Source organism: Etheostoma spectabile, chromosome 12 (genome assembly GCF_008692095.1).
Source record: "Etheostoma spectabile isolate EspeVRDwgs_2016 chromosome 12, UIUC_Espe_1.0, whole genome shotgun sequence".
Classification (NCBI taxonomy): domain Eukaryota; kingdom Metazoa; phylum Chordata; class Actinopteri; order Perciformes; family Percidae; genus Etheostoma; species Etheostoma spectabile.
In genome coordinates this window covers 18,530,861-18,545,044 of record NC_045744.1, presented here as the reverse complement: position 1 = coordinate 18,545,044, position 14,184 = coordinate 18,530,861, and the positions used below count along the sequence as shown (strand labels likewise).

Below are 14,184 nucleotides of genomic sequence, written 5' to 3'. Positions count from 1 at the left end.
CCCCCCCCCCCCTCATTGCAGATATCCAAAATGCTACATCCCTGGAAATTAAAACAAAATAAAAAATAAAATAAAAACTCCTGAAACACCACCGGTCTACCACAGCCTACAACCTCCCTTAGCTTAGCCACAGTAATTCTGTAAAGTGTCATTGGGTTTCATGAAAGTCACCATATAAATAAAGTAATTATTATTTTTATTATTATTATTATTATTATTATCATCATCATTATCAATAATAATACATGTTTTCATTCATATTATTGGGTTAATCTTTTTAAATTCAAAAACGAGTCTTGATATTACAACATTAATAAATAATTCAGTATATAACATGAACAAACTATATGACGTGAATCATCAAGGATACGATTTGCAGCTCCTACCAGCCTCTATGCTTCACAGTATTTTGCATTTGTGGACAGCGTTCTGGCACAGAACTGGAAGAAGATGCTGTTCTTTCACCACAGATGGAGACAAAAATGACAATGGCATCTGGTGGAAGACTGATAAGGCTACTGAAACCAAAAACGGAAAGCTGCCCTATGGAACTTTTCATTTGCAAAGCCAAAGAAACAAATTGACATGAGAATGGCCTGGTGCCAATTCACATCTTACAGCAGGAACATGATGTTTGCAACTGATGTCTTCATTTTGAGACGCCTAGACCTAACAATATAACTAAAGTAAAATAAAGGTTTTGGGTCGTCTAGTTGGCCACTGTCTTGTTTGTTTTCAGTAAGGTAGGACAATAAGATTCATAAGAATTACAGGATATTGGGTTGACAGTCTATGCTTTTCTTATTGTTAACAAATCCCAGGAGAAGCCAACAATGAATTGATCATGCTAAAAAATATTGTCTGATGTTCCGTATATCGGATTCCCCTGTGTCATAGAAAATCAATCCATGGTGGTTTTAGAACTGTAACCTTTGCTTGTGGATCGTACTGGATGGAAGTCAATTGACTGAAACTATTAAAAACTCATAAAGGTTCAATGTTTAAATCCCCTTTTCCAACTTTCATTCATAACCATATACTAAATGTATATTATTTTGCATCTGAAAATAGTGCCCAACAAACAGACACTGTTTCCTCCTGTTTGAGAAACATTTAATTTGTTTTAATAATTTAGATTCTAATCAAGAATTTGGCATCCTCTCTGTTTTTTGAACGTTACAAACAACAGTGCCCAGCTGTTGTAGAAAATGACTTAAGAAAAAAAACTTATAGTCGTGACAATGTTTTAAAGATATACATCCTTACTAGGGGACAAATGGACCGAGTGCTACAGACAGTGATGAAATGATCATTCAAAACCGTAAGCCGGGGGGGGGGGGGCCTCTAGCTCACCCAGTAAAAACATTCGCCCCATGTTGGCTGAGTCCTGCAGCGGGGGTTCGAATCCAACCTGCGCCCCTTTGCTGTGTGTCATTCCCTATTTCTCTACCCCTTACCTGTCTATCCACTATAATAAAAGGGAAAAGCCCCCCCCCCGCCCCCCCAAAAAAAACCATAAGCGTTCAGCACTTTCCAGTCCATACCTGACCAAAGTTCCATGTGCGGGCACCTATTTGTTTCTCTGTGCCATAATAAATCCTTCCGATGTCATTCAGAACGTACTCCTTCCTCTCCTCCTCGTCATCCAGGAACACCACATCCTCTGAAAAGACATGACAACATTATACCATGGTAATCTGGCGTTTTATAATACTGACAATATAGCATTAAGGGAACAGTTTTACATTCTGTATGGTATACATTTAAATGTATTACTTTTACATATAACTACAGTTGATCCTATTAAACTAGCCTTGACAGGAAATACAAGGAAACACTTTCTTTGTAGAAATGTAGGATTTGTTTTAATGATATAGATTCTAAACAAGAATGGGGCATGCTCTCTGTTTGTGAACATTACGAATCCATGCTTTAATCACCTCTTCAGTGACTAAACCCCTTAAGAATGTGATTTTTTTTTCATAAATTCTGTGAAAAAATCCCCAAAGGAAGCCAGGAAGTAGTAAGGAAGCACAATGACGCCATTGACCTTGCAGTGGGGCCCACGTTCATTTATGGGAGACAGTCTGTTCTGAGTGACATCAGCCCTGCAGACTTGGGTGTGTACCCCTAACATCAACATCACAAATAGGTTAGGTTAGGTCTTTGTTTTTCCATAGCTTTTATCTCTTGCAGTTGCCACTGTGATTACCAGTGGGTGGGGTACAAGAATGTGACAAAAGAAAGAAACAGAAAGAGAGACGAGAGAGAGAGAGAGAGAGAGAGAGAGAGAGAGAGAGAAGAGAGAGAGAGAGAGAGAGAGAGAGAGAGAGAGAGAGAAGAGAGAAGGAGCAGTAAAATTATCAGAGTGTTCAAGATGTACATGACAAAAATCTACTGGGAGGAAGAGGTTTCACAAAGTCATGAGGGACGAATGAAAGAAAGAGGGATATGCTTGGAGAGAAAGGGTGGAGGGAGTGAGGGTGAGTGGAGCGTAACAGAGTGTCTTGAGATTTTACAGGAGAAATTCTGAGGCTGACAGCATCTGGCAGCTGTGATAATTAACACACAACACACACACACACACACCACACACACACACACACACACCACACACACACACACACACACACACACACACACACACACACACACACACACACACACACACACACACACACACACACACACACACAGGGATATGAAGGAGCAGGAGGCCAGAAAACAGAGGGTCGGGTCAACAGATAAGAAGTTGGAAGTGCAACTGGATGGGAGAGGCATTAAGACAGAAAATACACATGACTGCAGTAAAAGTGAGGGAGAGGACAGGTTGTCACCAGCTGCAGGATTACTGTGAGCTCGCCCCATGGCGTTTTTTTTACAGTAATTGTAGGATTTTGAATTTTATGAGCGCGAGGGAGAGATTGGTCTCGGGAAGAAAAGATTGAAAGAGGGAAGACTAGATTGGGCTTTCTGCCAAAAGCAGCCACGCCGTAATAAAAAACGGTGTGTTTTTATCAAATCCAGGCCACAGTTTTTTTTATTTTGCTGTGTTGCAAATACATTTTGTTTTGTCAAATATCCTGTGCGGATAATTTTTAGTGCTCAGGAATATGAACCCAGCAGAATAAACAGTGCACCTTATTTCCCAAGGCTCTATTAACCGAAGAATAAGAATGCCTTCTTTTTTTTTTTTACACAAACATGGCAAAACAAACCTGGCAAATTCGACGTACTTATAGTAGAACTAGAGGGGATGAATTTAGACATGTATCTGAAGTCTGACTATTAGTTATATCTAAGCCAAAGTCTATTTTTGTGAAACAGGCCCCAGTGCTCAAAGGAGAGTGAATATGACATTCAACAGATCGCCAGGTGTTTAAATAGGCATCAGTTTACTAATATGTTAGCCATATTAAAGCTGCAGTTAGTAACTTTTATAAAAATATTTTTTTGTCATATTTGTTGGAAATGTCACTATATCCTGACTGTGGTACATGAGACAGATAATATGTGAAAAGAATCATGTTACTCTGCCTTCTCCTGGTGGTTAAATGGTATAACTGAGTGTGTCTTGAATCTTAGCCAGTGAAATTATATAACTCTCATAGTTACATACAGGGTCACGCTGCAGCTTTTTGATGGACAGGAGCATGCATGTGGATTAAGTTGGCCTTTCTCCCCCTTGTGTTACATTATCAGGTCTCCTCTCACATATTAAACATCTACTTCGTGCCAGTGCTTGCTATCAGAATGCTGATGCAATTTGTAATACAACAGCTAAGTTCTGGGAACACTTTTCCCAGTAATTGGGCTGTATCAGACAGTTCTACTGCAAGAAAAATATTGACTTTTTACTTAGAAGTAAGCAAATAAGTCATTCCAGAAATGTTATGTAACACTGTATGTCTTTTCTTCTTACATTTCTCTCTTCTCACCTATGTCTTCTTTCCTTCCTCTCTTTCACACTCCTAGCCTTCGTCTTTGTAAACGCTTTGCCCCCGTCCACCCCCACTGCCAATCTTACCTTTGTAAACCCTCTGCCCCCATCCACACCCACTGCCAATCTTACCTTCACACCAAGGGTTGAAGAGCATGACAATGCTGTTGCTGGAGTTGTAAGTAGTTGGCGCCTCATCCTTTGAAGAGCTAGTTGTCACCGTGACCCCGTACAGGCCAATCACAGCACTGGCTGGCGAGTTGACGGACAGCTTGATCTTGTTGCTGTTCTTCTCTACAATCTTGGCCTCCCAGCGGTCATCCTCCAGGTGATCCACCAGTGGGACAATGACATGGGTGCCTTTGGACACCATGGGCAGGGGACCTACAGCACACAGGTTGTATTTGAGTCATGTTGTAGCAGAAAGCTACATTAAAGAAAATAAAGGAAACAATCCCAAGGAACAAAAGCCTGATGTTTTACAATGCATCTCATGCCAATGCTTTCATGTGGTACTGTACATACGGTCTTTGAATTTATGTGCAAATGTCTACCCATTGAATGGAATAATTTGGCATTTTTAGAAATTTGCCTTTTTATTTTCTTATGGATAATTGGATAAGAAGGTTGATACCACTCTCATATCTGTTTGTTAAATATGACATTTTAGCCATGACACTGTTGCTTAACTGAGCACAAAGACTGTAAACCAGGGGGAAAAAGCTAGATTTTTTGGCTAGCTCTTCTTTTTTTAAATAAATTGTCTACTGGCACCTCTAAAAATCACTTATTAATGAGTTATATCTCTGTAGTGAGTATCTGTAATGACCTTTCTGGGCAGAACCAGACTAGATGTTTCTCACTGCTTTTATATTTGTGCTAAACTAAGCTTAGCTAAACCGAACAAACGTATTTCCCAAACTGACAAGATTAAGGTTAAATGTATGCAACTGATTTGCTGTAAACCACTAGAGCTATTAAAATACTTAGCAAAACATTGTATATGGATAATTAGACATAACAAATAAAGAAAACACCTCTGCAATACAGGAACATATAGGAATATATTTGAATAGCCTTTCAGGGGGGGATGACCAAGATAAAAAACACCCAATAGTGTAACAGTTTGTCTGCTACGATATGGTCTAAAGAAAGTGTATGCACATGTGTGTTTATGCACATACGTTTGTACATGTTGAGTTTGTGCCTTCAACGTATTTTTGAATAACATTTTGCTTTATATGTGCAAGTTAAAATCAAGTTGTGTAGTTTGACAAAGTGCTTTTCAATTCCTTGGATTTTCAGTTATCCTTGATCATTTTGATTAAAAATAAATGGAAGGACTTCACTGCAACATCGGAGTAGCCTTGATTATACATGTCACAGTAATTGCTAGGCTGTTCCCACGGTGGATAACACAAACAAAACAAACTGTTAACAAAAAATGTCACAGCCTTTCGCCCCGCTGTGCATAGCTTGTTTGGGTAAGAAGCTCCCACACTGCCCATATGCACACATCTCTGCAGAAAGCCAAGAAAATGTGTTAGCTTGGATATTCTCTTTTACTTGGCTTGATGATTTTGCTGAAGGCAAACAAATTCATCTTATCATTAACGACTTTTTGGATGCTTTCCTCTAAGCTATTTGCTTTGCGACACCCTGCTGGGCTTTAGCTGCATTTGTTGAAGCGATAATAGAGTTCATTTAGAAACCATTGTTCTCCATCCAACCGCAGCCTGGACTTCGTTTCTTACCTCATGTTCAGAAGGATATCAATAAAAAACAAATCTCTTTTCTGCTAGATCGGCCTCACCTTTATTGAAAATGAACTTGTAATCTTTATTCAGCATCCACGCTGACCAACTAGGTGGCTTAGAAAGCTACAATGATACAAGACACTGCTTTTAGTGCTGCACTTAGAACCTTCTCCCAGCGAAGATAATGGGAGTCTGTCGAATGTGGGTGGCTATATTTATGTATGTCAATTTGGTTTCTCCTCCACTCTTCCCATGTAACTACGCGGCAGCAAATCACCTCTCTACAGTGATGTAATGGCCATGTATTCCCAAGTGTGCGATGGTTAGTTGTAGTATGAGGCCTGTAAATACCAGAGCGAGGTGTCCCGTGTCCTGCAGCCTGGGAGCTGTAAACACTGAGGGGTATTGGGTGGAATTTAAAACATGTGATGTAGTTATGATTAAACTGCTGCTCGATTTAAATGTGAATTTTGACCACATTTCCCATGCTTTGCCTCAATTACTAGTTAAAGGGGCATTGCAAATAAACGGAGAATTCCAGTTGGTTTCAACATGTAGCTTTGTTGTTTGGAGCACTGTCAGTAGCAAGAACAACAATCGGTGCTGCATACACTCTGTTATCCTCCTGCTAGCATTAGCACCCAACAGGCTTAAACAGGGCAAGTTTTAAACATGTTTTTTAGCCTCTTAACATGTTCAAAATGTCATTACCAGTTCCTAGCCATGTGAAGAGATTCCTTCTGAAGGAACACATCGAATCTGATTGAAGAAGATGTGACAGAAAGTAATAAAAATGGTGTTAACCCATGCCTCAGTTTATTTCATGTTTTCAGGTGAAGTCCACACTACTCGATTGTCGATCTTATACAATCCAATATTCCAAAATGTATTTTTTCCACACAAAAAAAAACAATTTGCAGAGCAGAGCGGTGGCTGCAGCAGGTCAAAAGTTCAAGAGCCCACTGTTGCTTAGTTACCTATGCGCATGAGCCATAGCTCTTGAACACTTGAAGTGCAGCCTTCCTGGCTCCACTGTGGTGTCAGGTTACATCCTGTTTCTACATAGTCATTACTAAGGACATAAAAATGGCAAATCGTTTTTTTGTGGAAAAAAATACATTTTGGAATATTGTATTGCATGAGTTCGACAATCGACTAGCGTGGACTTCAGCAAAAGCTGTGTTGTAAAATGTCTTCTGTGGCTCCAGAGCAGTGCTTCCCAATGTCTTTATTGTATGACCTACAACTAGAACACTGCCAGATGAATTCAAGTACCCCTTCATCAACACCACCTCTTATCTTAATATCTTGGATTGGGCCTTCAAACTTCTAACAGAGAGTCTGTGTTACGTACTTGGGCTTTTAGTGTAAAGAAGTAGGCATTTACCAGGCAAGGAGGTTCAAACTTATACTGTGTTCCAGTTCAATGATAATACCGATGATATTTCTTTATCATATAAATCATAGATTCTGTTGGAAGGTATGATGACACACACACACACAGATACTGTCGATCCATTCCCTACCTGTTCTTAAGTCCAGATGCAGCTTGTCATTGTCAGCATTGAAGGGCCTGTTGAGCTCCAGCTCTATCTGGAAGGTCTGTCCTCTGCGGATGATCAGCTCGTCCCCGTGATACAAGTCGGTGTGGTGCTCCTGTCTGTTCTGACCCATCTTGGAGCTGAGCAGGTCCACGGAACACACTGACAACTTCATTTCTGAGAGAGGAATGTTAAACATGAAATGTAATTTAAGTACGTGTCTGTGTCACTGCTGCTATGGATATGTAGGGATCATTGTGATATGTGCGACAGGCAAAAATTGTCAAGTTTAACTGAAGCTAGTCGTTACAATGTAATACCAAAATTTACACCAAAAGTCAGTGAAATTACCTTCTATTTCCTTTGCTTCTCCATTCTCAGGTTTTGGCTTTGCAGGTGCGGGGGGTTTGACATATTCCACCTTGTCTGTAACATCATATGAGGTGCTGTTCTGGCGCTTACAGCAGCACGGACACATCTTCCTGAACCAACGACGGCAGCCTCCCTCCTCCTGTTTCTTCTCCCCCTCATTGTGAATGGTCAGCTCCACCCTGGTGGGCGGGGCTGCTCCGGAGAAACGCCCCACCTCCGATGTGTCTCTTACTGTCAACCGCTCACCTGGCATTCTAGGAGACATTTTAGAAAAATGCCTTAATGTACTATTAAGATGTTGACCTAAACTGGTTAATATTATTTTGGTAAATATAATTTTTCTTCACTTTATTTTATGGCCATTCCATTTTTCAAATTTCTTAGGTTTTTTTTGCCTAATGTCCCCCTTACTTTCTGACACCGATTTCAGGAATAGTAGATACAAATCAGATGAAGTCATTACTTTGTTTGGTGCACAGATAACATTACACAGTTGATTTATTTTTCTTATCATCTCTTTAATCATCTTGTTACCAATCAGATTTACTTTGGGTCCCACTTGGGGGTCTCGACCCCAAGGTTGTGAACCACTGCTTTAGCTGTCTATCAATGCAAATAGTTTGAGTTTCATTTGACCAGGTTTTGAAATATTTGTCTGGTGCCCAGACCTTGCTGTAAACAGATTTTATTGGAATTGTTCTCTTTAAAATGACTTTGTAGTGGTTTATCCAGAGCCATGGGTACATTGTTTCTTGAAAAAGATGCTGCTGTTAATGTAAATGATTGTTTTTAATGATGTGAGTGCCGCAAATAGCAGAAATGCCAGAGGCTGACAAGTAAAACCAAACCTATCTGCAACAACTAGAGGAAGTGAGAAGCCCGACAGTTCAACAATAGTGTGAGTACACTAGACAGAGAGGTCATTAGCAATGTGCTTCTTCCACCATTACAGATCTGCACTCTCCTCGGCTGTCAGCCTTTCCCAAAGCATTCTGGGATAGCCTTTTGTCCTTGTCGGCTACACTCCCTGAGCAATCTAACATACCTTCTACAAGCAGCTGGATTCCATCTGCCTAGACCCAGCTGTTGCGTAACAATGTAGTTTGTGTGTATGTCTCTGTGTGTGCACATACACTGCAGATTTGTCCAGTACTGCAAATCATTTGTGAATAACATTTATCACACTGTCACATTCCCAGCCTCATACAGTGCACTAACAACCACAGCAGAATTACATCATTTGTCACATAAATGATAAGCCGGCCTTCCTGCCCATCCGCATATTTTAAAATCGGGTTCACGTGGGTTACGCCAAATGACAACATTAGGAGAGTGAAAGCAAAAAGTGTTTGCTACAATGAAAGAATAGGGAGGGAGATCATCATCGCCTTCTTCCCCGCTTTTTCCTTACCATCTGCAACTCCTCCATTCTAACAAAAAAGTCACACAGGGCTGTGGCGTTGCACGCAAAAATAAATCTTTATCAGCACCATTGGAGCACCCCAAAACACCCCAAAAACTGTAACGAGCTGCAGAAATGCACATAGTCAGGAGAAATGCATTCTTTAAGTAAACACATGCTGTATAAGATGTTCGGTTTATAGGGTAATTATTCTCATTTATACAAATGTCCTATGCTATGCCCTGCCCCCCTTAGTTACTGTTGCTACTCACACTTTTCATGCTAGGACAACGCTTAGATCAAGCTTATAATGAGAATAGTGATATTTGGAATGGTAAGCAACCTGATATAAAAAGGGTCAGCTCTTCAATACAAAAAAATCTGATGGGGGATGAACATGCATTAAAACTGTACAACTGGGCATTTGTATTGAGAAGTCTCAGCTACTGGGTAAATGAAGACAAATGTTGTCTTGGAAGGATATGGAACAAGAAATAATTGCACCAGTAAGATTAAAAGATTTCCTGCATGACATATTGGTAAAAGACTGAGGCTAACACTAACACGTTTTGCTAGGGGTTACCCCAAATCTGGTCTATATCCTTGACGTTCCACTTCCGGGATTGCTCCGATACCAGCGGAAAATCCGCTGGATTTCACTCACTTAGGCCGAATATCCATTGCCTTGGGCTTCCTTTGTGTTAGCATTTTAAACTCCAGTCGATTTATGAGGGCTATGGTTAACCTTTTCTCAGATCTCTGCAGGATGAATCCAGACAGCTAGCTAGACTGTCCAATCTGAATTTTCTGTTGCATGACTAATACAACATTTAAACATACACAAGTTCCTTACCGAGGCTATCTCCGGTGCTTAGCACCGCCCAAGACGGTTGTGATTGGTTTAAAGAAATGCCAATAAACCAGAGCACGTTTTCCTCCCATCCCCAAATGCTGTGTGGACTAGCCAGACCCTCCGCCCGGCGCGCTTTGGAGGAGGGTCTGAAGCAAATGCTTTATGGTGATGAGGTGCTTCTCTCAATGTGTGTCATTATGTTGACTTTTTTGTGCTTTAACATTTTGTTTTGCAAAGTAAAACTTGAGTTGAGGCTGGACAGGTGATACTTGGGTGCCATCCGGTGCCATCTGAGGAATGTTACAGTACCTATTGCATATAGATAAGGAGCACTGAGTCTTTGTTCAAGTGCTGTTACTTTTCTATTGATTTGATGGCTAAATATTTGCATGGGACAGGCGTATCAAACGCAAAGGCTAAGCACCCTGGTTTTGGGAAAAAGGCAGTGATAGCAAAGTTATGTGGTGCAGTTCAATGGGAAAACAGCTGAGGAAGAGGTAGTGGGGGGGGGGCCTCAGAGGATAAGACCCTCAAAATCCATGTGTAAGTATAGAATACAGTATGCATGCCTGCGTGTGTATTTGTGTATGTGTGTGTATCTGTGTGTGTGTGTGTGTGTGTCTGTGTGTGTCTAGTGCATGTGATCTATGCTCACTTTTGATTTATGAACTTCTTGACTTTCTGAGTTCATCTGCTGGTCAGATGACTTACTCCTCCCTCCAACGGTTTCCAAATCCTCTAAATATTTGGCAAATACATTCATAATCATTGTGACTATGAATGTTCACACAATGGATTGAGTCAGCTGTATGTATTTCAACATGATCTCCACCCAAATCTAAAGTCACGGTCACTGACCCCTTCTGTGCTGCCTTCCTTCTATCTAAAAAAAAGGAACCCGTAAATTAAAACAAAAGGAAAATCATAACAAGTTCAGCACATTTTGGTTTGGTGAGCAATGAATTTAAGTAATCATGTAAAATGGAGCTCCCATGCTGCACAATAGGTGACTTAAAATTTGTGATAATAAAATGCAAGATATAATTGCAATAGGCCAAATAATACTGCAAATATGAATTATTTTCAAATGTAACAACTATCAAAAGCTTTTCTGGCTGTTTTTAGTTCTTTGTGTCTTCCCAGGCTTTAATTAAGGACATGTATCTCACTACTGCACCTTAGGTGGCCTAAAATTGCCCAATTAGAGTCATCCACTCAACCCCCTGAACCATGAAAAGCCAAATTTTTGGTTGCCTTGCTCTTCCCTCACACTTTAATGCACAAACACCTAAATTGATTAATAATACAGCCACCAGCCAAGCCTGAAAACAATAGGCCCCCTCTGCCTTTCCCTACTACGTGTATCACTTTTTTTCGATTCTACTGTGCCCTCTCCCTCTGCACTTCTCTTCAGTCGGTTTGTGTTGGCATGCTAGCAGCTCTGGTATGCCCACTGGCCTCTGAGATAAGCACTTCAACTTCAAGTCACTGTTTCCCAACAACACCAGATTTAAATGGCCAGGCTTGTTTGTCTGGTGATATTGGTCCCATGATGTACAATTAATTGATTAAAGTGCTCATATTATGCTTTTTGGCTTCCCCCCTTTCCTTTATTGTGTTATATATCTTTTTTGTGCACATTATAGATTAAAAAAGTGACAAAGCCCAAAGTCCACCGCAAAGGGACTTACCATCTCAGACAGAAAACACTCAGTTCACAAACTGCTCCAAACAGCTCTATTGTGGCCCAGCCTTTACTTCCCTAACACACGTTATAATGCTCGCCTAGCTGCTAGCGTGGCCCGCCCTCACACTCTGCTTCTAGACCGGCTAGTAGTCCTTACTGCGCATGTGTGACTCCCAACAAAGATTGAACAGAAGTGTGATGCCTTGCACTGTAGCTAAAACAGAGAGCTCAACACATAGGGTGAAAAGAGGAGCTGCAGCAATGTGCAGTACAACAAAAATATGGTGGTTTTTAAACTATGTAAACCTATTATGATACAACCTCTAAATACAATTATGAACCTGAAAATGAGCATAATATGAGCACTTTGAATAAATCACAGGCCTCAGAGACGAAAAGAGAACCAGCTACAGCTGATTGGCCACCAACCAACAAGGCTGAGGGCATGAAATGAATGAATTACCTCTATTCTTCTTTTTTATTGGTGCGATATGTAACACTCACAGATAGCACTATAATAATAGTAATAGTTACTGCAGTCTGTACCCTACTGACAGACAAAAGTTTTGGTCTTAGAATTACAATAGGAACAGCTAAAACACAACAAGCTCGCTGTCCTCGCCACCCGATGGACAGACACACTTCCTCGGCTTAGAATTACGGTAGTAACCGTTAAAAATAACACATTACCTTGCCGTCTTCTCCACCCGACTGAATACACTTTACTAGCTCAGAACTACAGCAACGATCTCAGCCCCACTTTCTTGGCTTAAAGGTCCCATGACATTGTGCTCTTTGGATGTTTTTATTTAGTTAGATTATTTTTATTTTATTTTACTTAGTGGACCCCTAATACTTTATCTGAAGTCTCTTTTATATAAACCTTAGTGGTCCCCTAATACTGTAACTGAAGTCTCTTTCCCAAAATTCAGCCTTGGTGCAAATTACAGCCATTAAAGCCAGTCCCACAATGAGCTTTCCTTAGGACGTGCCATTTCTGAGTCTGTAGCTATTGAGGAGGAGAGGGGGGGGGCAAGGTGGAGGGTGAGGGTGTGGCCTTGACCAATTGTCACTTTGCTTGTTTGAAAGCCATGATGTTTCTCTCTCATGGGTGGGCCAAATTCTCTGGGCGGGCAAAGCAGAGAAATGGGAGGTAATCTTGCTCCTTATGACATCATAAGAGGCCAGATTCCAGATAGGCCAATCTGAGCTTTTTCTTTTTTACCCAGGGCTCGGTTCATACCTATCGCCATTTCTTGCCACTGGGGGACCATAGGTAGGCTGGAGGAACTCATATTACTGTTAAAAAAAAAAACTCATGAAGTGAAATTTTCATGCCATGGGCCCTTTAAAATAACTTATCGTTGTCAGCTACGGGCTGCTGAACAGGCTACACGTTGTAAAACAGCTGTGACGTGTTTGCCTGGTCCTCTGGTAACGTTTGCAGGGTTAGCATGGCAGCGTTAGCTAGCACCAGTCGGGATCACTACGGACTGTCTCAATTGTTTTAGCGAGTAACCAACTCGGGTACTCTAGATATATAATTCAATGTGAGTAGCCTACACAAATGTTGAAATTACATAAAATGCCCGTCCCTTGTAGCCAAGATAAATTAGCCTCAAGCTAATGCTTACCTGTTCAGGAGGAAATTAGTCAACTCTGCATAGGCTACTTTTGGGCTTTAAGCTGTCTCCATCTTTCAAATACATCTCCAATATTTACCGGGGTTTGCTACGTCTCTCGTCACGAAACTGTTAGACACATGCCATTTTTGTTTAAGTCGGGACGAATCTATCTCCCTTGATTCATTTGTTTGCTGCCATGGCTACCTACTAACGTTATATAAATAATATATATGTATAGATATACATACATACATACATACACACACATATACATGTATATATACATACACACATACATACACACATACATACACCCACACACCCACACACACACACACACCACACACACACACACACACACACACTGGACCTTTAAAGCAAGTACAACAGCAACCAATTCAGTTCCGCAGGTTCTATGCTTCAGTTCAAACTTCACTCATTAACAGCAAGACCATGAGAAAAATTAAGGGTGTTGAAGTTCAACAAAGGCAAGAAAATTCTTTATAAATGGAGTAAGACCAACTTTTACAATGCTATATGTTTTTGATATGGTAAAACTGTGCTTAAATGTCTCTTTCTGTCTGTACGGGATGTGAGCCTCCCTCTCTTTGGAGGATCATCCTATAAACCTCTACTGGAGACTTTCTCGCCTAAAAGAAAAAACCGTTAGGTCATGCGCGTTTACACTTCTCGTACCATCTCGCTTATTATTAGAAAATGCTTGGAGTAGGCCCCTAGGAGTGACTGAAAATCTTACTTTATCCGTGTGGATTCGTCTCTGGATCAGCGATGAATCCTCTGCGATCGTCCCGAGTAGTAATCTCACAGGGTCAAACTTTTGCAAACTTTTTTTTTTCCTTCACTCGCTCCCTTCTTGAATCAGAATACTTGCATGCCTGTCCCGGAATGTACTGCACGGTATCTTTAAGCTGACACACACCCCCTTCTCCTACCAACTGAGCCGACCCAGCCCCACCCTGTATGGACCGAAGTTTCCCACACCCACC

At 40.9% G+C, this 14,184-nt stretch overlaps 2 protein-coding genes across 2 annotated transcripts in view; one reads left to right on the top strand and one right to left on the bottom strand.

Moving 5' to 3' along the window:
- Positions 1-10,486, top strand: part of abhd4 (abhydrolase domain containing 4, N-acyl phospholipase B) — a 25,843-nt gene extending 15,357 nt beyond the window's left edge. Inside the window, exon 9 of the mRNA XM_032532219.1 lies at positions 10,448-10,486. The gene's annotated coding sequence lies outside the window, so the exon portion shown is untranslated. The remainder of the gene's footprint in view (positions 1-10,447) is intronic.
- Positions 1-14,184, bottom strand: part of tgm1l1 (transglutaminase 1 like 1) — a 21,620-nt gene extending 7,436 nt beyond the window's left edge. Inside the window, exons 1-5 of the mRNA XM_032532212.1 lie at positions 13,935-14,184; positions 7,590-7,864; positions 7,224-7,415; positions 4,073-4,324; positions 1,545-1,663 (exon numbers count right to left, since the gene is read on the bottom strand). Of these exons, the coding sequence (XP_032388103.1) occupies positions 1,545-1,663; positions 4,073-4,324; positions 7,224-7,415; positions 7,590-7,863 (837 nt within the window). The 5' untranslated portion in view covers position 7,864; positions 13,935-14,184. The remainder of the gene's footprint in view (positions 1-1,544; positions 1,664-4,072; positions 4,325-7,223; positions 7,416-7,589; positions 7,865-13,934) is intronic.